Here is a 20,736-nt window from a genome sequence, read left to right on the forward strand (position 1 = left end):
CTCTCTTCCCCTGTCAGTCTTAACACTTGTACACAAACCGTCATGTGTCACTCTTTGCTGCTCCTCAAGAATATCCAAACTCAGTCTGTCATTATATTGTCATACTGAGAGCATTACGTCAGTCTCAGTCCATGTTGTGGTGTTCTTCTAGAATAGTAGCATTACACAAGGTCATCATCATAAACCAATCACTGAAACGGCCTCTCCACTTCACTGGATCTATCGGTGGTGTGTGATGTGAAGTGGTTAGATCAGCCACCACTCGCTCAAACTCTTTTCCTGTCTGGAAAAAAAACAAAACTCAGCATACAGCTCTCATTGATGAAGAGAGAGACCACAGTATGAAGGAGGTCGAAAATTAGGGCGAGTTGGCAGCCGTGCTCGTGTTTGTGCAAGAATGCCCCGGTTCTGCCTAAGCCATGATTTCCTGTTTGGTTTGTTTACGACAGCCAACTGTACTTTCCCCTCTGTATTAAATCTTGTTCACTAATTCCTCAATCTTCTTAGGAGGCAGGTGACCATGTGTGGGTCAGAGCAAATATGTTGTTATATGAAGTTTTTTTCTCAAGAAAAAAATGCATAATTCTCTTTTTGCGGTTTACCAAATGGGAGCGTTTACTGTTAATGTCAAAGTGATAATAAACAGAGTATCTGTCTGATTTCAGACAAAACCTCATTCTAACACTCCACCTTTGGCTTTAAGAAATGAAGAAGGGTGTTTCCACAATTTCCTCATTTTTCTTGACTACAATACATCAATTGATTAGGGGAAACAATCAGATTAGATTAGGCATTAAAGACATTTCACATTTGTATTTGATCATCATCTGTATTTCTTCATCCAGTTGAGAACATTTATTTTCTGTCGATAAGTCCTAATGGGATTTCTGCAGTTTTTCTTTGGTAGAAATCATTTTTGGCTTCATTGTGCAGGTTCAAAGCACTAAGGAAGATAAATGACTGAATGTAACTGAGTCTGACTCAGTTTGTTTAACTTTACATGTTCAACAAAGCTGGATGGAGTTTTTAAAAACTCTTCTCCTGATCTGCAGATAGTACAGATCGGTCGGGGAGCAGCAGCGCAGCTTGTCTGTACAGTGGAGTTCTGCTCTGACATTGAGCCTATAGCTCCATCTAGTGGCTTCTTTGTTAAACTTCAACCCATAGAAGTATAATGAAGTTATTTTTTAACAGTATGTGTGCTCCATCACTGTGCTGTTTAAGAGTATGATTTTAATCTCTTTTTGTCCCTCTCTTGTTTCTTTGCTTTCAGGTCAGTGATTCCTCTTTTCGATGAAGATACTGGTTTGCTGATTCTGGCCGGCACGGTAAGATTAGGTTCATTTATTATGTTGAAGAGTAAAGGGTTAAATAATCAACTTTACAGGCATAAAGGTTTAGTAACACTGTATGATAACCATCATTATGAACAGGAAATTCATACTGAATATTTAATTTTGTTAAAATTGTGTTTTCTGCTGTCAAACAATTAAATGACAATTATAATATCTACTCATGATTAGCACACAGTGACTCTTGGACTTAATCTTCCTTTTTCCATTTCCCATCTGCACAGCTGTCCCAAGAGTCAGCCTCTAGTTGGACACTTTAATGATAACCTCAATTATTTAAATGTAAATCGCACCTTTAATGTTTGCACTGACTGTTATTTAATGTCTGTTTTTGATCATTTTATTCTTTTTAAACATTGCTGAAAAAAATTGATTCATCTAGGGGTATTCTTAAATATCTTTTTCGGGTTAATATATATGTATAGGAGGGGGGCGTCGTTTTTGTGGTTAATTTGTAACAAATGTTTCATGTCATGTACGTCTTTGTAACCTGCTACTGGATGCTTTGAATTTCCCTCGGGATCAATAAAGTATCTATCTATCTATCTTATAATTAAAACTCTAATTTATACTCTTATATAATTATTATTGTCGCATGCCCCCTGTACAGAGGCTATATTCCTCGTCACAGCGACAGTGGGTTCGAATCATTTCCTTTCCATTCCTGTCTCTCTACAGCTGTTCTATCTAATAAAGGCTAAAATGCCCCAAAATAGATGTTCAGAAAATTCAGTGGGGTTTATTAACAGTAAAATAACAGTGATGCCAATTAAATAACTATGTCTTGTTTATTAATGATGGTTGTTCTAAATTGTTAGCAAACGTTTTGCGTTGTTTTATCACATATCAGAAATTCAGCTGAAATGTGAAAATGTTTTTCTTTCACAGGGAGACTCTGTGGTCGATTGCTTTGAAGTTTCTTCCTCAGAGCCGTTCCTCTCACACGGTAAATCTTGTTCATCTGTAATCTGTCTGTTTTAGAATATATATATAATATAATAACAGCTTTCCCAACATGGCTCTGATCCCTCTCTTCTTTGTTTTTTCTCCTGTAGTGAGCCACTGTCTGACAGACGCCTCAACACGAGGGGTTGCCATGGTACCCAAGCTGGCATTGGATGTCATGTCCTGTGAAGTGATGCGCGTGCTTCAGCTGACAGACGGCTGCATTGTGCCAATCAGCTATCAAGTCCCTCGCAAGGTGTGTGTATGCACAAGATACTGGCATGTCAGAGCACATCAGATTGATAACTTTCTATTATTTATTGTGTGTTTTCATGCGTTCACATTTTTATATCTCCAGCGTTCAGGCCAAGAGTTTCATGACGATCTTTACCCAGACACAGTGGGCACAACTCCAGCCATGTCTGCTGAGGAGTGGTGGCAGGGAGGGAACAAGCAGGTGAACTTTCATCACTGCACTCTCAACAAGTTTATTTAATGTAACATTGTACCTTAAAAATCTGTTTTATACACAACTAACAACTCACTCTTTCTGTTCACAGGTGGAGAAAGTCAGCCTCCACCCGGACAAAAAGCCCAAACTGAAAGCTTCACCAACAAAACAGACGCCTGCCAAGAAGGAGCTGACCAGTGGTGGGAGCAAGGAGGTTAGAGACCTATCTGGAGTACATTTTTTGGATTGTTTAGTGTCCACAGGAAAAAATATACCGCTGCATCTTCAGGAGGATTTCTTTGTGACATGTTTACAGTAACCCTTCTGCTCCACAGGATCCAGCACGCGGCTTCTCCACCTCCAGCAGTCCTCTGAGCACTCCCAGCAGCAGCGCCGCCCCATCCCGCTCTCCTTCCACCACCTCCGGCCTCTCCTCAGGCTTCCTCCCAAGTCCCAGTCCCAGTCAGAGTGCCAAGGCCATCCAGAGCATGCTAGGTATGAACACACATCCACCTGAAACCTCTATTTAATTTTACATTTTTAAATAATGTTACTATAGTGACAAAGACTGATCTCTAATCCAGGGCCGTCCTCCAAGTACCGTCACATCCAGGGTGCAGTGATGCATCGGGACACGCACATCACCAACGTGCAAGGCCTCAACCTGACCACACCAGGCGAGTGCGACGGCTTCTGCGTCAACGGTGAACGTGTGGCCGTACCACTCGCCATCTCCGGGGGCCAGATCGCTGTGTTCGAGGTACAAGAGCAGCTTGACATTAAACTAAATATGATGTGTTAAAATAAATATACTGTGAGGAGAACTGGTTATGAAAAAAGACTCAATTTATCACTGATGACTTTATTTGACCTACAAAAGTTACCTCTCTTCAATCTAGTAGCTGATGGTCTTGTTTGCTTTTTTAGCTCGTAAAGAGTCATCAGTATTGATTCATTCCATCTGAAATCTCCTCACTGGTGCTTTAAACATAAAGTCCAAAGTCCTCTGAATATAGAAAACATAAACTGAGTATGTTAAAACTTCAGCTGGTCTCCATGTTTTGAGTCTCCATTTCCCCCTTTGCTTCAGTTACTTTTGAAAATAAGACAAACTGTGATCTGTGTGTGAGTGACTTATTTGACACGTCTCCTCAGCGCTCTCAGCCTGGTAAACTGCAAACCACGGCCCTGCCCACCATCCAAAACTCTGTCAACGTAGTCGACCTCTCCTGGGACCCCTTCGACTCATACCGGCTTGCTGTGGGTAAGTGGTAACATGAACTGTGGAGGTGGGAGTATTTGTAGCTGTATGTTTATGGTATTGTGTAAGTGTTGTTTAACATGGATCTATCTGCCTCTCTGTCTTTACTAGCTGGTGATGATGCAAAGATCCGGGTGTGGCAGGTACCAGAGGGGGGGCTGACGGAGATGCTGACTGAGCCCGACCTCATTTTGCAAGGTAGGACAGGACCAACATGAACATCAACAAAGTGAAAGTCAGGTTGATTGACAGCCACTGTGCCCCCCCCCCTTGTAGGCCACACAGAGAAGATTTACTCCATCAAGTTCCACCCTCTGGCCAGCGGGCTCCTGGTGTCTTCATCCTACGATCTCACAGTCAGACTGTGGAACCTGGAGAGTGGCGATCAGCTCGACAACCTCACCGGACACGAGGACCAGGTGTGTGACAGAGATCCACATCTTACTCAACAACTGAAATATAAAACATTGTAGATGTTTTCATAGCAGATTTGAGTTTCTTTCTTGAACATTTTGGATTGAATATATCAGCTCCAGCTTTTCCAACGCCCTGAGGATTCTCATTAATGTTCCTCTTTTTTGTCCCCTCATGTGGATAATATTCAGATCTTTGGCATGGCATGGAGTCCGGATGGAAAGCTCCTGGCCACAGTGTGCAAAGATGGGAAAGTTCGCATCTATGACCCCCGCAAGTCCACTGCACCGGTGCAGGTGTGTATATCATGTTAGACTATATTAGAGGGTACAGTTTAAACAAAGCTGAGATATGGATTGTAATATTTAAAAAAAAGGAAACATACATAAAACACCTCACTTAAAAACTAAAACCAAACGATTGACAAACTTTAATTCATTTAATTAAACTGAACACTTTTAAAGAAACTACTACATGAGAGTTAAGATTTTAAATATTCTGCTTTATGATTTTTTTGTTTCTTTTTGTTCTGATAGTGTTTGGAGTCTTTGTAAAAGCAGAACAACATTTAACAGTGTGTGAATATATCTCAGAGGTCCTGTTCAACAGGAAGCTATGAATTAGTGTTCACAAAAATGTAAGTCCTTTTTTAGTTCATGAACTCAGTGTAAAATTCAGTCTCACACACACTTGCTCTTCTCTGTTCTAGGAGGGCCCGGGTCCCGAGGGCCACAGGGGAGCTCGTGTTGTGTGGGTGTGTGAGGGCAAGTACCTGTTGGTGTCAGGATTTGACAGGTACTGAACACGGCGACGACTCATTAAAGTGTACTTAAGCAGAGAAACACCTGAATCATCTATGGCTCCTCCATGTGAACTTAAGGGAGCAGAGTCAGTGGTATCAGAGCAGCAGTTAGTCAGTCTCCTAGCTGACTCTTTCTTCTCATATTTCTGCAGCCGCAGTGAGAGAGGACTCTACCTGTACTCCCCTGACTCCCTGTCGTCTGGAGCCTTAGCCACCACTTCTATAGACGTCTCCCCCTCTATACTCATCCCTTTCTACGACCCCGACACCAGTGTTGTCATCCTCAACGGAAAAGTAAGATATATATACGACTCGAAAACATGAAAGGAACAGCTATATTTAAATGTTTCTTATACTCGTAAAAGTATGGCCTAAATAACATTGTTGCATGGTTTTGTTTTTTGACATACAGAGCTGAAAGTCGATAAGGAACAACAAAACCGTTATTTTTTTGCTATACCCGGTGTTTCATTTACAGTACAGTTGCAGAAGTTGTGTTTGAACAAAAGCTGAGAGACAAAATGAAAGCAAATCTTAATGTGTGTGTTGTTTGTTTTGTAGGGTGATACCAGAGTTCACATTTATGAAGTTGTCCCTGAAAGTCCGTACTTCATGGAATGCAGCAGCTTCAACTCTCCTGAGCCACATAAGGTACTGAGCTGGACTCCTACATTGATTTTTCATATTCAAGTGAATAATTCACTATACACATCATGCACACACTGAAAAAGCTAGAGCAGTTTTTCTTTGAAAGCTGTGCCATCTTTGTGAATCACTTCCTGTTTGTGTTCTGTCTGCAGGGCTTGGGCTTTCTTCCCAAGACGGCGTGCAATGTGCGTGATGTGGAGATCGCTGTAGGACTAATGCTCACCAAATCAACCATAGAGCCCGTGGCCTTCAGGGTGCCACGTGTCAAGGTGAGCTGACTGCACCACCTAGTGGGCACAAATGAACACTTCATACCTTCCTTCTTATTATTCTGTCAAATAGATGACTGTATATTGTCTAACTTTCTTGTGTGTGTCTCTGGGTATCCAGAAAGAGTTTTTCCAGGATGACTTGTTCCCAGACACAGCCGTGTGTTGGGAGCCCGCTCTGTCTGCCTCCGCCTGGCTGTCAGGCATCAACGGCAAACACAGGAAGATGAGCCTCAAGCCTAAAGACATGACGCCAGGTGCAGACACAGATGACAACACAACCAGTAACAGATATGTTTTTGTGTGTTTCTCTTTTTTTTTAAATTGCTGTGTGGTTTTTCTTGTTGTTTCAGTGAGTGAGGCACCCAAAGAGGCTCCAGTCAGAAAATACCTTCCCTCCTCTGTTTACCTGGAGGAGAAGACTGACGAGCAGAAGAAAGAGGAGGTGAGGAGGAGCTGCAGCACTGTTCAACTTTTATCATCCAGGAAAATCTAAATTAAAATAACTATGTTTGCCTGATATAACACTGAATATGTGTGTATGTTCCACAGCTGCTCAGTGCCATGGTGGCTAAGCTGGGCAACATGGACGACCCGCTGCCACAGGAATCCTTTGAGGGGGTGGACGAGGACGAGTGGGTGAGTGAATGTGATGGAAACGGATGTGGAGAGAAAAATCTGCTGCCAGATTAAACTGCATATGTGATTACATGTGATTTAAAATAAAGTTTTTAGTGTACTTTCTACTTCATGAAAACAAAAATACATACTTAAGACTTTACCAGATTTGGAACCATACATTTTTTCTGCACATTAGTGATTTCTAAAAATGGTTTTGAGTAATACACAGAGACCCTAAGGACCCCAGAAGTTATGCTAATTTCAAACATGTCTATAGTCCCTTAAGCTAACTGTGACTGTTGCGTCCTGCAGGATGACTAAAGAGGACGCCTTCTTGCCTTTGGTTTCATCTCTGTGCCAACAAGCAGACAACAAATCAAACGTCAGGTTCCGCTATCGTCTGTGTCAGTGAGGGTGCCAATCAAAACATCCTCTGCACGCACAATGAATACTGTAGGATGTAAACGTATAAATGATACTGGAGAAAACAAATCACTAAAAGTGTAACACCTCTTGATATGGGTATGTGTCAAAAATATCTGTTACGGTTTGGAAGTTGAAATGTCCTGTTGTCTCGGTGGTGTTTAACTTTTAACGTGACTGCATGAAATTTAATCTCGTATTACTTAATAACAGAAATCAATCTGGGATTCATTTAACGTTGTAGACTGCAAAATTATGTCACACTGTTCCTGATATTTGTTTTATTAAAAAAAAAAAACACACAAGATCACAAAAGTATAAATGTATAAATGTAGGAAATATGAACACAGTCATGTATTACAGGTAAAGCCTCTTTCAGGTGCAAGGTGAATGAAACAGTCATAGCAATAATACTTCTGGTTTATGCTACATCAGCAGTTACACTCACCTAAAGAAATAATGAAATCTTATCTTCTTTTTCTACTTCTATATGTGGATGGTTGCCTTGGTGTAAGCATGATAATACACTCCGAGGTGTTAATGACTTCCACTTGCTGCCAAGTCTGTTTTTTTTTTTTAATCTCAAGATACCAGGTTGTCAACCACTGCATACAAAGTTGTTATCTGTGTGCACACTTACCTCCACAGTGGACCACTGCTTACTTTGTTTTTCTATTTGCCAGTCATAGGAGCACGCTTACTCACAATGTGTCTTTAAAAGATGTAACATGGGGGGGACACTGCTAATTTACTCATTGAACACCATGCATCTGAAAATAAATGTCTTCCTGACACACACAAACACACACACACACACACACACACACACACACACACTCACACACACACACACACACACACACACACACACACACACACACACACACACACACACACACACACACACACACACACACACACACACACACACAAGCCTTTTACAGCAAAAACCACACTGAGGATACAACAGGGTCACCAGTGTTCATGTTTTTTGATGAACTGGAATTTCTTATAACAAAAACATGACGTTCTTTTCTTTGCTAGCCAAGGATATAATACAATCTAATTTAACATGATTATGTATAACTGCTTTTGTACAAGTTGGATTAAGGAATGTTTTATGATTAAGTAGTCTAATAGTAGTCTTACATGTAAGGGATAGAGGTAAATGAGATGTTTTTTTTGTTATGCATTAAAAGCCAAACCACCTCCTTCTTGGAGTTCTTAGAGGGGCCTTTGTACTTCACACCTGATTGTTTCTTTTCTTTTCTTTTTTTTTTGGGGGGGGGGGGGGTGAATTTAAACTTTGAATAATTATCTTTGTTAGTTTACAGATATTTCTCACCTAAATGAGCTAATTTTTCTTACCTGATAATTACTAGTAAGTAAGTAACCATGACTTTAGACTTTAGAAAATCACAGTGCAGTATTAATATCCTACATCGCAGCCATCATGTAATTTACAATCAGGGTTTTTAGTGTTCTTGTCAATAATCCAGACTTGAAGTTAGTTTACAATCTCTGACGTGAACCATTGAGTCAGCCATGTTTGCTTTTGCACATCGGGTAGAACACATGAACCACAGGTGTCGTCTGTGTTTTGTGATGAATACTGTATTTGCTTGTGAATCTTGAACACCATTCTTTTGTAATATATGGGACTGATTAGCTCGTCTTCCAATGTGTTAAAAAAAAAACCTCCCTTTTTATACAGTGAATAAAGCGTTTCTTTTTTTTCTGTCCTACATGAGTAATGGTTTGTGGATTTTTCTCAGTATTGTCTTTCAATAAACAACTTTTGAAACCATTTCTATACTTTTCCCCTCATCATTGGAGTACAGTAGTTCCACTTCCTGATGTTACATTATGGTGCTCTTTGGAAACTATGTTGGCCTACAGTATAACAAGGGCGTGTACAAAGATTAATTAATGCACAATTAATTTGAAAAGATGCATTTCTATGTTTCTGAAATATATCCTATTAGGAAGAGATTAAAACAACACGTGCATGTTATTGTTTATGTTTATCTTACTGCTTATTACCTTTTTACCATCTGACAAGGAACGAAAGATGGACATTAAATAAATACACATTGTCGTTGACATATCAAAAAAGTCACTTGTCATTTGTGCTCCAATTTTAGGTTTTCATGTACGGTATGATTTTGAGTTTTTGTTGTTGAAAGTGTGAGTTGCTGCTCTTCTTGACCGGGTCTCCTTCGAAAATGATTTCTACATCTACAACTAAACGTGCAGGTAAAACGTGATAAGTGCAGTTAGACCTCCCTGCCAGCAGGGGTCGTAATCAAACATTTCACCGTCCACCTGGTTTATCTTGAATGTCGTTGATTTCATTGAACTTTGACCCATAAGTAACCTTCATGTACATGTGTGAAAACATACGGAACACCCTGTACGGAGGAGCTGTTTAATTTAATACAATGGTAAGTTAACACTTTGTAATGATGGTGTTTTTATTTGCAGAGACAACGCTGAAGTTAACCAGTCAGAGGGTTGTTGCTGTGTAGCATTAGCATGAGACCTTAGCTTTTACACGTTACATAAAGTCTCCTCTTCAGTAGAAAAAGGTTGACTTTAATAAGAGAAAATGCCATTTTACCACAACCTAATGTATGTCCAAGAAGGCTGGAGAGTGTATGGAAACAGCTGTAATGAAGAGACTTTCACATCCTGCAGACTCACCTGTCTGACATCAGTTGTGTTATTACTGGGCTTATGTAGAGGGACACATCCTCCCCTTCCCCTTCTGGTTACTATTAACTAACATGTGATGGTTGTATTCTTTCTTCTCCTCTGCAGGCTCGATATCTCGCACAGATCATCGTGATGGGAGCACAGGTGGTGGGCCGTGCCTTTGCTCGTGCTTTACAGCAAGAATATGCAGGTATGATCCTTTAAAGTATCCCTGATAGTTATTTAATATGATCCTTTAAAGTATCTCTGATAGTTATTAAATATGATCCTTTAAAGTATCTCTGATAGTTATTAAATATGATCCTTTAAAGTATCTCTGATAGTTATTTAATATGATCCTTTAAAGTATCTCTGATAGTTATTAAATATGATCCTTTAAAGTATCTCTGATAGTTATTTAATATGATCCTTTAAAGTATCTCTGATAGTTATTTAATATGATCCTTTAAAGTATCTCTGATAGTTATTAAATATGATCCTTTAAAGTATCTCTGATAGTTATTAAATATGATCCTTTAAAGTATCTCTGATAGTTATTTAATATACACTCAGAGTGCCCGCAGAGACAACTCACTAATACATCAATTTAGTTTTACACCAGGTTTATCTGTTTCAAATCTTCTTCATGTTTTCGATTCAGATATTTTCCAGTTTCAGTGTAAATTATAATATGTTGAATGTATAAAACTTGTGCATGAATGATCAATTGTTGTGTCAAATCAAGCTGTCAATACATTCATCATTGAATCATTACCTGCTCTGAATTGTACAATTATACAACAATATAATAATATGGTCTGGATATTATTGATGATGATGATTATTGATGATGATGGTTGTGACGATGGTTTTTGTTTGATAACGATGACTTATAAGATGGTTTCTATACGGATTAGAGCTCTCAAGAACTGCCCTCAATGTTGTGCTTTGCCTCTGGTCACTTCCTGTCAGCACCTGTGTGTCCAATCAGACTCAAAGCTGATCGTTTGCTCTTACTGACATTGTTCCCTTTTTTCTAGATCCTTGCTTGTGTTGTTCTTACTCTCTGATGTACGTCGCTTTGGATAAAAGCGTCTGCTAAGTGAATTGTAGAATTGTAGACTATCCTCCAGAGAATGTGCCATTCGATTGCTGATAGTATCATCTAGATCTGTTGTATGTAAAAAAAATAGTTTTGCTTCCACAGTCTTTGATATTATATGAGGAGGTGAAGCTTTAAACATGTGTGTTTGTTGTGTTTTGTCTTACAGCTAGTCAAGCAGCAGCAAAGGCCAGGGGCCGTTCAGGTCAGCAGTCGGCTGCTGCCTCTAGCATCACTGGGATGAGCCTGCAGGAGGCACAGCAAATCCTCAACATCTCTACACTTAGTCCTGAAGAAATTCAGAAGGTAAAACACACTTTTGTTATGGACAAAGTGTTTGTATTGCAGCACCTCTTTAATATGTGGTCTGTCCAGATGTTTCTCACCAGCTTTAATATCTGATTACCATTGACAGGATTTTGTATTTGCTTTAGTTCACATGTGCTGCAGTTATCCATAACATGCCTCTTTGTGTGCACGAGTGCAGACTTTAGTTCTGGTTATCTTCTGAACTCCACTCACTTTGAAAGTCATTCATCCCAGCCTTCAAGATTCAAGATTCAAGATTTTTATTTGTCACATGCTCATACAGATGTGCAGTGAAATGTAAAGACTGTTCTGCAAGGCCATGCAATAACACTCAAATTACTAATAGAAAAATAAATACAGTAAAATAGAAATATAATGTACAATTTAAAAAAGAATTATTTGAATATAAAAAATAGAATATAGAATAATGTAAACAGTGTAAAGTGTCAGTGTGTAAAGTGTCAGGGTGTCAAAGTGCAATGTGCAGATTGGACTGTGTGGTGTGTGTGCATCATGTAATCACATGTAATCCGGGAGACAGATTCAAACATGGATATTACTCATGCATCTTGGTATCTGCAGCAAACGCTCACGATGATCAAATGTGTCAATAAGTCCAGATGTTGTTCTTGAACACTAAAACTGAACTGTTTATCTCTTTCAGAACTACGACCACCTTTTTAAAGTCAATGACAAGTCCGTGGGCGGTTCATTTTACCTGCAATCAAAAGTGAGTTCTGTGTTTTCTATTACATTAAAACACACTGGATTTGAGTGTGTACTGTTTACACTGCACACTGTGTGTAATTTTATATTTAAAGATATTTGCACTCAACCTTAATCATTTACATACCTGCATAACCTCTCCTGCATTGCACATTTTATACATTTTGTGTCTTCATATTTTACTTTATATTGCTGTACTATATTGAGTACTGCTGTCTTTTAGCACTTGGTTCTTTGTTGTACTTCTATATTTATTGTTTTGCACCAAAACACAAAGTGGAATTTCCTGTATGTGTAGACATACAGTACTGTGCAATTCACCTGGTTTTGATTAATTAATGTGAGAGTCAACAGTTAAGACAACTTGTTCCTCATCTTTTAGAATCGAACAGATTAAGGTATCGCTGTCCACTTTGCAGGCGTATTGCGTTTAGCTCACTTTAATATAAAAATCAGAAGGACTTTTTAAATATCTGGTATCATGGTGAAATATGGCTTCTTTATTCTTTATGCTTGATAAGCAAAGTGAGACTGTTCCATTAAAAACAGACATTTTTACAGTTTTAAGCAAGTCGATGGTCACGGCTCACACATTTCATTACAGTATTTTTTAAATTGAAAAATAGAAAAGAGCTTTTCAGCATAATGATCTTCACATATCTACTGAGTCTCCTGTTTGTTTGTAGCACAGTATGGTTCATGTAAAATGCCTAAAACTTGAGTATTTGCAGCAGGGAACAGTGATACTCATGACTTTATTTGTTTTGCTTATAACATGCAAACAATGTAATTTTTTTTAGTGTCTGTGTTAAATATCGAATTATCCCTCATGTGATTTTCAGTGTGTTGGAGGGAATCCACTCTGTGATCTGAATCATGTTAGAAATGATTGTTCTCACTGATTGAATCCATCATCCTTTCATTTCTGCTCTTAAGAACCATAATGCCACACTCTATATCCCCAAGTGTCTTTCTTTACCCTCAGCTATCACTAATGTTGTTTTAATATTCTATGTGTGTTTGTGTGCAGGTGGTGCGAGCTAAAGAGCGTCTAGACGAGGAACTAAGTATCCAGACACAAGATAAGCAGCCACCAGAAAGAAATACAGAAACATGAAACATGAAATGATGCTCACCCTGTCTTTCCTCTCCCCATCCTCTGTAAATTATAACCTAATAAAAGCCTTTTTTCTGTTCTCTAGTCTCCAATTGGTGGCCTTTTTGGACATTGGTTGTGATGTTAAAACATGAATAATAGTCATTAAGATATGGCCACATTCTCTTGTCAATAGTTCTACATGAAATGTTGTGCATTCTTTTGAATTGTGTCAGTCCATGAAGAAATAGTTGAATTAACGTCACCATGACGGTGCTGATAGAGCAGACGCCTCATATACAAAGGCTACAGTCCTCCACACACTGATGCTGTTGCCGTTTCCAACTCCTGTAGATTGAAACACCTGAAACACTTCCCAGTGAGTGAAGCTGCAGCTGTTTGACTTATTAATGCTTCATATGATTGTTTTTATTCAGGTTAAGCTCTTTGGCAGCATCAATTGTGCACATGTCCGTCTAAAAGGATCACAAACACATGTATTGTTATGTTTGGGGTTATTTCCATATTTATGTGTCTGCATTGTACGTTTCAAACAGAAATGAAAACACAAGTTTTTATCAAATACAACTTTATTAAACATTTTTCTTTTCATTGACATTATTATCAATATCGTAATAAAATTCCTCTAAAACAGGAGAACACCGCTATGTTGTACCAATTGGAGACTTTTACAACTCTAAAATTCTGCATGTTCAACCACAGAACATGATGCCAGGAAAAAATATATTTTCATATAATCATTTTTTATTCATATAGTGTATAGCTTCTATATTTTACCCTATAGTAAAAAGGCACTTGGAAAAATTAAAATACTGACAATAATATCTCACAAATGTGCAAAAAACATAACTTGGAACAGGCCTCGCATGGCCTTAGTCTTATCATTAACCCTTTGTGCAACACTGTGGCACTTCAGTCAATGGCACCCTTTACATTGACAAGAAATAGCTAGCTAATGCAAATTCTGTGCCCTGGATTTCAGCTCCACTTTTCATAGTGTTAAGTTAGGGTAACTTTTAAAATCTCCATGAGCAAGTACCATTTTTACAAGTTCAAAAATATAAGACTTTCAATTCAGCAATTTTAGTAGCTGAAGATGATTTTAACAATTATTCTTGGTTCCCAAAACAACTGATGTGTAACGCTTTACATTGAGTGAGGACTTGGTAGCATCCGCATATCTACATAAACTATGAGGGGAACAAAAGTGCAGTTTTTTACAGACTGAGCTCAAAGGGTTAATGGATCATACAGCTTATTTAATATGGAAATGTTGTGGACCCTGGAAGGATCCGTGTCATATTTTTCAGCTTTCTGCTGTCGTACTGAGTTTTGTCCCTGGCTTCAACCTGCAGAGGGACAGATAGACAGGCAGGGAGGAGGAGGAGAGCCGCTGCATCTGTGGGTTTCACTGTTGCCACGGAAACCATGTCTAGCCTACTTAACACCTGTTTCTGATGACATCACAGACCAGAATGGTCCACTCAGAACAAGAGATGGTCTCCGATACCCAGACTGAACCCAGAGACATGGCTGGTGGTGTGTATGACTGGGGGGGGGGGGGGGAGTGTTTAGATAATGATGATGACTAAGAGTTACTGAGGGAGAAACATAGATATGCAGTTCATCCTATGGACAGACTGACACAGAGCTCCTCCTCTGACATGGGGGAGGAGGGGGGGGTTGTTTTTGTTAACTGTGATGCAGCTTGTTAACTCGTCTGTTTGCTGAGTCTCTGGTAGGGGGGGAGTTGAGCCTTTTGGGTTTAATCTATAAAAAAGAGGGAAAAATAAACCCAGAGGGCAGACAGAGTTCAGTGGCCTAGTTTTCCTCAGGCTGGTATGTCTGTGACTGGCTGCCACATTGGACGCAGCACAGCCAGTGACTTCAGAGCTGAGACACCGTTTGGCAGATGGACCGCAGCCGCACAGCTCTCCTCTCCTCTGCCTCTTTTCCTCTGCTGGCACAAAGCCTCTTTCTCATCATCATTCAGGCAATCCTGTCTCTCCACGTTATCAACCTCTTACAGTCTGTGTTATTCGTCTCTGGTGTTGCTTTACTTGACTGAAGAATTTAGAGTCGACAAAGGTAGCTCAAAATCTTTTTTACCTCAAGATATTTTGGTAAGGACACCTTAAACAGATGTGTATCTTATATGAACACATCCTCTCTAAATGACCTTCAGTGCACTAATGTGATTGTCATGTAGGAATGTAATATCAATCAGTCTTCTCAGTACCCTAGCGCAGTGGTTCCCAACCGTTTGGCTTACAATGCCTAAAAACAAAGCACTACTGTTATATAATGTTGACTGTACTGTACTCTTGACCTGAAGTCCACATTAATGGTCATAGTTTTCAAATACTGTTGCGAGCAATTAATCAAAAAAGTATTTTTTCCCCTCTTATATTGTTTCATTTTAAGAGTCTACAGGCACGTAGAGCTGTGAGGCTCTTTAAGAAGAGCTCAGAGTGACAGTGTAACCAGCTGATGGTTGTCAGGTAGCGTTCACTTTGTTGAACATTTAAATTTATACTACTAGCACTGAGATCTCTGCTAATTGGAATGTACTCTGTGAAAATTTGAGGTTGATGGGAATGTCAAACTTTTTTCCAGTTGTTTGGTCATGAAAATGTAGGAAAAGTTCAATTTCTCACCTGATGATGGTGCTATATAAAATGTTTAAGGGATCACTAACGCTGTTACAATGCGTCCTGAGAGGAACATTAATGTCTGTAAAAGTTGTACAAAGCCAACCTCATGGTGCTGCTGTGAATAGATATGAAAAGTCATTACAGTTCAACTACTTGGCACAGTGGATGTGTTAATATTTCAACATTATTTTAGTTTTTTAAGCAGTAACATCTCCTGTGGTTTAGTACCTGCCTTCCTTCTGAGCTCTTGATCATCACAAACCTGCCCTTCACTATGTCATCAATCAACACCGGTTTCAGACTCCCTTGTTACCCTGCCAGTTGATTCACTGTTTTCTAGATATTTACTGATATTGTTTTTAATAGTTTTCCCTTTCTTTTTTGCCTGTCCTCTGACAGGATTTGTTAAGTTAACTTTAAATCTAAATTATTCCCAGACGCCCAGGTTTGGAAACCACTGCCCTAGAGAACCACCAAAACTTCTCCCTCGCCGTCCTCTCCTCAAGCATCTTTTTAGAGACTCGTCGTGGACAGCAGAAAGCTGAGTGTCGAGCAGTCGTCTCAGAACACAAGAAGCAACTTCAACATCAGCAAACAAAAAAAAATGTCTCGTCTGAACAACAGCAACAAAAATACAAATCAGAACAACAATATAAAACAGCAATAACTGATTATTTCTAAGACGGGGTAAGACTCGGTGATGGAAAAGTAGGACCTCAACATTGGCAGATGGGTAGAGGAGAGATGGAGGCAAAAGAAGAGAGAGGAGGGTAGTCAGTGTTACAGTTTCTTGAGGGAATGTTCCTTGTGTTGCGATTACCCTCTCCTGCTCCCTGACTTCTCCTCTGTGCAGTCAACATCATGCATGCATTAGTGTTTAGCAACACAAGCCTGGAGGGACCCCGGCAGCAGACTTAAGAAGAAAAGTTTTTAAAAAATGACAGAACAATGAGTTGGCAGTAACGTTGTGTAAAAAATGTAAGGATTAAAGTGTGTGGTAAGTGCATGTTGACTGCTTAATCGAACCTTGATAAGAGTTTTCCCAGAAGTCTAATTAGTCTTTTCTTTTTGTCCTTTTTGCCCCTTTGGACAGAGTAAAATGAGGCAGTTTGGAATAGTGTGGCTTCCTAGTCAGTCCAGCTGCATGTGGCTTTAAGTGCATCATCACCCCTTCTGTGGCAAGACACGTACATCCCCCTTTCCCCTCTCCAGGTATTTTCTGCACTGCATGGGACATGTTGAACTTGGGGCAAAACTTCAGCCCACATGGCTAAGTTGGGATTCAACTGGGTGACCACCTGTTTTTCACAGCTGGTTTTGGGTCAGGTCACTTTTTTTAAAAGACACAACACACTAGTGTTAATCCCCACAGTGGCCCTTTCATGCTCAAACTGGCTGTGTTGATTCAATTACGGGAAAGCAGCTGGACAATCCAAAAAGTGAAACAGTGCAAGTTCTGTAGATGGCAAGCAGGATGTTGTGTATCGTGTACAGCCAGGAGGGGGAGCCAGATGCACTTGTGCCTTACATTTCGCTTGAGTAAAAGAGGAAGTGATGATTGGTCATTGTCAGGTGATAGAACACCATTTGTCTGTGTGAAGTCCCCTGTTTGCTCTGTGCCCAAAAAGCCCCTAGTCTGCGAGCCCGGCACACATTCTTGTTGGTCACCCTCCCCAAACTGGGGACAGATTGTCAAAAGTGCTCACTCCCAGTTAATGATACACTGGGGGAGCTGAAAGGTTAGCAGCAGTTTTGAGGTTTCAGTACTATAAACCAGTTGACACTATTAAGTGCTGTGTTTAATGGAACTGTCTCAGAGCTGAAAATCCAAGACAGTTTGAGTTCACTTGCTTTGGTATGGCAAGCCTGTCTGAATCATATTAATCACAGCAGCCTGTGAAAAATAGGTCATAACTTTAAAATCAAGCATGGAGAATCTTCCTATTACGTGCGTCTTAGCCTAACGTGAGAGCGTCATTTAGTTTCATGGTGTTTCTTTCTCACAGCTAAGCTACAGGCGCACTGTCATGAGGAACATATGTCATATAAATACTTATCAATGAATCCGGACTTTTGTAAGAACACAGAGCAATAAGACTTTCATGGTCCCTGTCCACAGAAGCAGCAGAAAGGAATGAATAAAGTACAAAATACAAGAGGAGCCCGTTGTCAGGCCTTGTGATAGAAACACAGAACCATATTTTCTTGGGCCCCAAGTTTTGTTTCCCATTAAACAAGAGGCTTGCGTTGTATACTTAGTCCTTGTGAGGTGTAGTGTTAGCTATTGTTTTGCTATTAAGTTTCTCTAGATTTCCCCTTTTCCAACCCCTCTCTGAAATGCATTGTCTGGATTTGATTGTGCGAGCTGATCCTTCTCACCTTTGACCGCCTGTACCCCCACTATGGCGTTCACCGTCCCATCCCAACCCCCTGAGCTCCTCTGGAATGTGTGTGTGTCTTTCTGTGTGTGTGTGTGTGTGTGTGTGTGTGTGTGTGTGTGTGTGTGTGTGTGAGAATCAGTTGACCACAGCTGGCTTGAGCACCACGGTGCCTGGAGGGATGACCACCCAGGACAGGGGATCATGAGCTCCTCCTGTGGATAGGTTCAGGACCCCCCCAGTCACCTCGTTCCTGGCCTCCTCACCCCGGCCCTTCTTCCCTTGCTGACCTTGGGCCCTGCGCTCAGATGACGCCCCCAGCATTGGCACCATGGACAGGCCGAGGGCAGAGGAGGGGAACGCCGAGGAGAGCAGAGAGGACTTGGCCAGGCCCAGATGAGAGCCGTTAAAGGACAGGATGGATGTGCCCCCCAGGCCGCCTTGAGGTGAGCTGGGGCAGCCCAGTGTGCTAAGGTCCAGGGGCCGAGGACTTATCGGGGACATGGGCAGGCCACCACCAAAACCCTGCAGGGCATGGCCTCCAAGGAGAGCCGCACCTGGGATGATAATGTGTGCTGCGCTGACGTAGGACAGGTCTGATTCCTTCCCCACATCGCTGGCAAGCCCTCCACTATGGCTACCTTTGAGCAGAGAGCCCACCCCGCCTGGGGAGCCCTGCTCCTGAGCCACAAAGTGCCCATGGGCCTTGATGTGCTTGCGGAGAGAGCTGGGGTCTGTGTAGCGCTTCAGGCAGCCAACCATCTTGCAGTAGTAGGGCTTGTCCACGTAGTGCGTGCGTGTGTGCTTGAAGCGGTCGCTGGAGTTGGAGTACCGCTTGTTGCATCCCTCATAAGGACAAATGTAGGGCTTCTCACCTGCAGAGAGGAAAAAGTATGCAATTTTTTCTTAAATTTGGAAAATGTAAGTAGCTTAGATTGAAAATCCATTTCTTTTTAAAGCCTTTATATGCAACTTTCAGAATAGATTTTCAGACCAAAAAAAAATGCTCTTTTTGGACACACCTCCTTCATTCCTCAGCTGCCTCTTCCCCCCCTGCCTCCACACTTTCCTGTAATGTCTGTAGCCCTTCACAGATTGCAATTCCACAACGGCACTGTGACAAGGTTCCACTGCCATTAGGCATTTGGATGCACTCATTGCATCTATACAGCAGATGCAATGTGTAAAATTGGTCACCCAGTTCGTGGTTTCACATTGCATTACGGCGTCGTGGAAGCGTGAGACTCACCGCGGGAGCTGTGTCAGTCAGAGTGGCAGACCGAGTGTGAACATACATACACTCAGACATGACCACACACACACAGTACTGATACGCCCTGCCGTCTGCAATGTTACACATCGTCACCTTCTTCCCCCCATTACGCCTCTGTTACTAACTCTGATGGCGGCTCAGGGTCTGAACGACTTTGCACCGCCATGCTGCCTCCGTGTGTTGCACATGGCATAACAAGGGTAGGCTCTATTTGAATTTGGCCGTACTAATATTAAGAACATTGCATAGGCTCAAAATAATTCTTATTTTAAAAGCAAACAAATACCACTGACCTGTGTGTGATCTGTTGTGTATCTTGAGGTTCTCCAGGCGTGAGAAGCTCTTGTTGCAGGTGGGACAGCGGTGAGGCTTCTCGTTAGTGTGGGTGCGGATGTGGATGAGCATCTTGTACCTGCAGCCCCACAAAAATCCAAACATTACGGTGAGTTCCTTTTAAATTCTCCCCTTAAACGTGCACTTCATAAATCACCAAAGCAGAGGATTTTCCTACCTAGCATTGAATCCCCTCCCTTTGCGAGCACAGCCCTCCCAATGACAGCAGTACCCAGAATCCTTTTCAGGTTTCACATGGAAGTCGTTGACATGATCCACCAGGTCTTGCAGGGAGTCGAAAAGCAGATGGCACTAGAGGAAGGAAAACATTCTGCATTTCAAATGTATCTTTGAGACAATAAAGCTGCTCTGCTCCAATCCAGAATTGACTGCAGCAGGGTCATTAAATGAGTTTCTTTTACTTCCTGGGTCTTACCTTCTTCCAGTGGCAGGCCAGTTGTTCATCTGCTGAGAGGTCAGGAGAGGCTCTCTTGTCGCTTGTCTGGCCAATGAACATGGAGGATGGCAGGTGAAGTCCTGCCCCTGCTCCGATTGGCACGAAAAACTGAAAGGCCTGTGAGATGTGAGAATTCTGGTCACCCAAAACAAAAACAGACAATAGAGCAACAGGGTTATTCATCCAGTGCACAGAAATGAAAGACACATGCACAACCTTTGCTTTGGTTCATTTGGGTTTGTCATTCTGCAAGAAAATACAGTATACCTGAACAGCCTAGTGGGTGCATTTTAAGTCTTTTTAACGGTTAAATCATCTGTGAAGCTGGAAGTGTAGACACAAACGTCTTTATCAATGCTGTACAGAATTGCTGATCTCATCTTTCTTAAAAAAAAAAATCCACTTCACTTTCTGTCATGTAGCCTCCTGCTGTGTGCTACAAACCTCCCTACATCCCTGAGCTCGACGTGAGAGCTGTAAGATCCACTGAACCACTGCTGGGGCTCA

General features: G+C 41.0%; 3 protein-coding genes across 7 annotated transcripts in view; 2 read left to right on the forward strand and 1 right to left on the reverse strand.

The window, feature by feature from the left end:
* coro7 (coronin 7) overlaps positions 1-8,996 on the forward strand; it is a 110,533-nt gene extending 101,537 nt beyond the window's left edge. The window contains exons 10-29 of one of the 2 annotated variants that reach the window (XR_009665710.1): positions 1,274-1,328; positions 2,241-2,298; positions 2,408-2,553; positions 2,656-2,754; positions 2,858-2,962; positions 3,084-3,243; positions 3,333-3,508; positions 3,904-4,012; positions 4,121-4,207; positions 4,286-4,428; positions 4,615-4,719; positions 5,133-5,218; positions 5,378-5,519; positions 5,787-5,876; positions 6,026-6,142; positions 6,264-6,399; positions 6,496-6,587; positions 6,695-6,781; positions 7,076-7,443; positions 7,493-8,996. Coding sequence is in view for 1 of the 2 variants with exons in the window: in XM_061026472.1 (XP_060882455.1) it covers positions 1,274-1,328; positions 2,241-2,298; positions 2,408-2,553; positions 2,656-2,754; positions 2,858-2,962; positions 3,084-3,243; positions 3,333-3,508; positions 3,904-4,012; positions 4,121-4,207; positions 4,286-4,428; positions 4,615-4,719; positions 5,133-5,218; positions 5,378-5,519; positions 5,787-5,876; positions 6,026-6,142; positions 6,264-6,399; positions 6,496-6,587; positions 6,695-6,781; positions 7,076-7,084 (2,002 nt within the window). In the remaining variant the exon portion in view is untranslated. Of the gene's footprint in view, positions 1-1,273; positions 1,329-2,240; positions 2,299-2,407; positions 2,554-2,655; positions 2,755-2,857; positions 2,963-3,083; positions 3,244-3,332; positions 3,509-3,903; positions 4,013-4,120; positions 4,208-4,285; positions 4,429-4,614; positions 4,720-5,132; positions 5,219-5,377; positions 5,520-5,786; positions 5,877-6,025; positions 6,143-6,263; positions 6,400-6,495; positions 6,588-6,694; positions 6,782-7,075; positions 7,446-7,492 lie in introns of those variants that run through there. The other variant, XM_061026472.1, reaches the window with a different exon arrangement.
* A 955-nt stretch (positions 8,997-9,951) lies between these two features.
* On the forward strand, positions 9,952-13,213 carry pam16 (presequence translocase associated motor 16). Its single transcript, XM_061026479.1, has 4 exons — positions 9,952-10,091; positions 11,152-11,288; positions 11,956-12,021; positions 13,048-13,213. Exons 1-4 carry the CDS (start codon positions 10,034-10,036, stop codon positions 13,132-13,134), a joined length of 348 nt encoding a protein of 115 aa, XP_060882462.1. The 5' UTR covers positions 9,952-10,033; the 3' UTR covers positions 13,135-13,213.
* A 472-nt stretch (positions 13,214-13,685) lies between these two features.
* glis2b (GLIS family zinc finger 2b) overlaps positions 13,686-20,736 on the reverse strand; it is a 28,878-nt gene continuing 21,827 nt past the window's right edge. For 2 of the 4 annotated variants that reach the window (XM_061026476.1, XM_061026475.1), the window contains exons 4-7: positions 20,209-20,364; positions 19,951-20,084; positions 19,733-19,851; positions 13,686-19,041 (exon numbers count right to left, since the gene is read on the reverse strand). In XM_061026476.1, coding sequence (XP_060882459.1) covers positions 18,305-19,041; positions 19,733-19,851; positions 19,951-20,084; positions 20,209-20,364 — 1,146 coding nt within the window. In that variant the 3' untranslated portion in view covers positions 13,686-18,304. The remainder of the gene's footprint in view (positions 19,042-19,732; positions 19,852-19,950; positions 20,085-20,208; positions 20,365-20,736) is intronic. The other 2 variants (XM_061026477.1, XM_061026478.1) reach the window with 1 other exon arrangement.

The sequence above is a fragment of the Labrus mixtus genome, chromosome 20 (assembly GCF_963584025.1).
Source record: "Labrus mixtus chromosome 20, fLabMix1.1, whole genome shotgun sequence".
Taxonomy (NCBI): domain Eukaryota; kingdom Metazoa; phylum Chordata; class Actinopteri; order Labriformes; family Labridae; genus Labrus; species Labrus mixtus.

What these genes read in the sequence shown, in the direction of transcription:
- pam16 (XM_061026479.1), top strand. Translation starts at nt 10,034, where the DNA reads ATGGGAGCACAGGTGGTGGGCCGTGCCTTTGCTCGTGCTTTACAGCAA. An exon ending in GTCCTGAAGAAATTCAGAAG is followed by an intron (nt 11,289 to 11,955) that starts GTAAAACACACT and finishes TATCTCTTTCAG; the next exon opens with AACTACGACCACCTTTTTAA. An exon ending in CATTTTACCTGCAATCAAAA is followed by an intron (nt 12,022 to 13,047) that starts GTGAGTTCTGTG and finishes GTTTGTGTGCAG; the next exon opens with GTGGTGCGAGCTAAAGAGCG.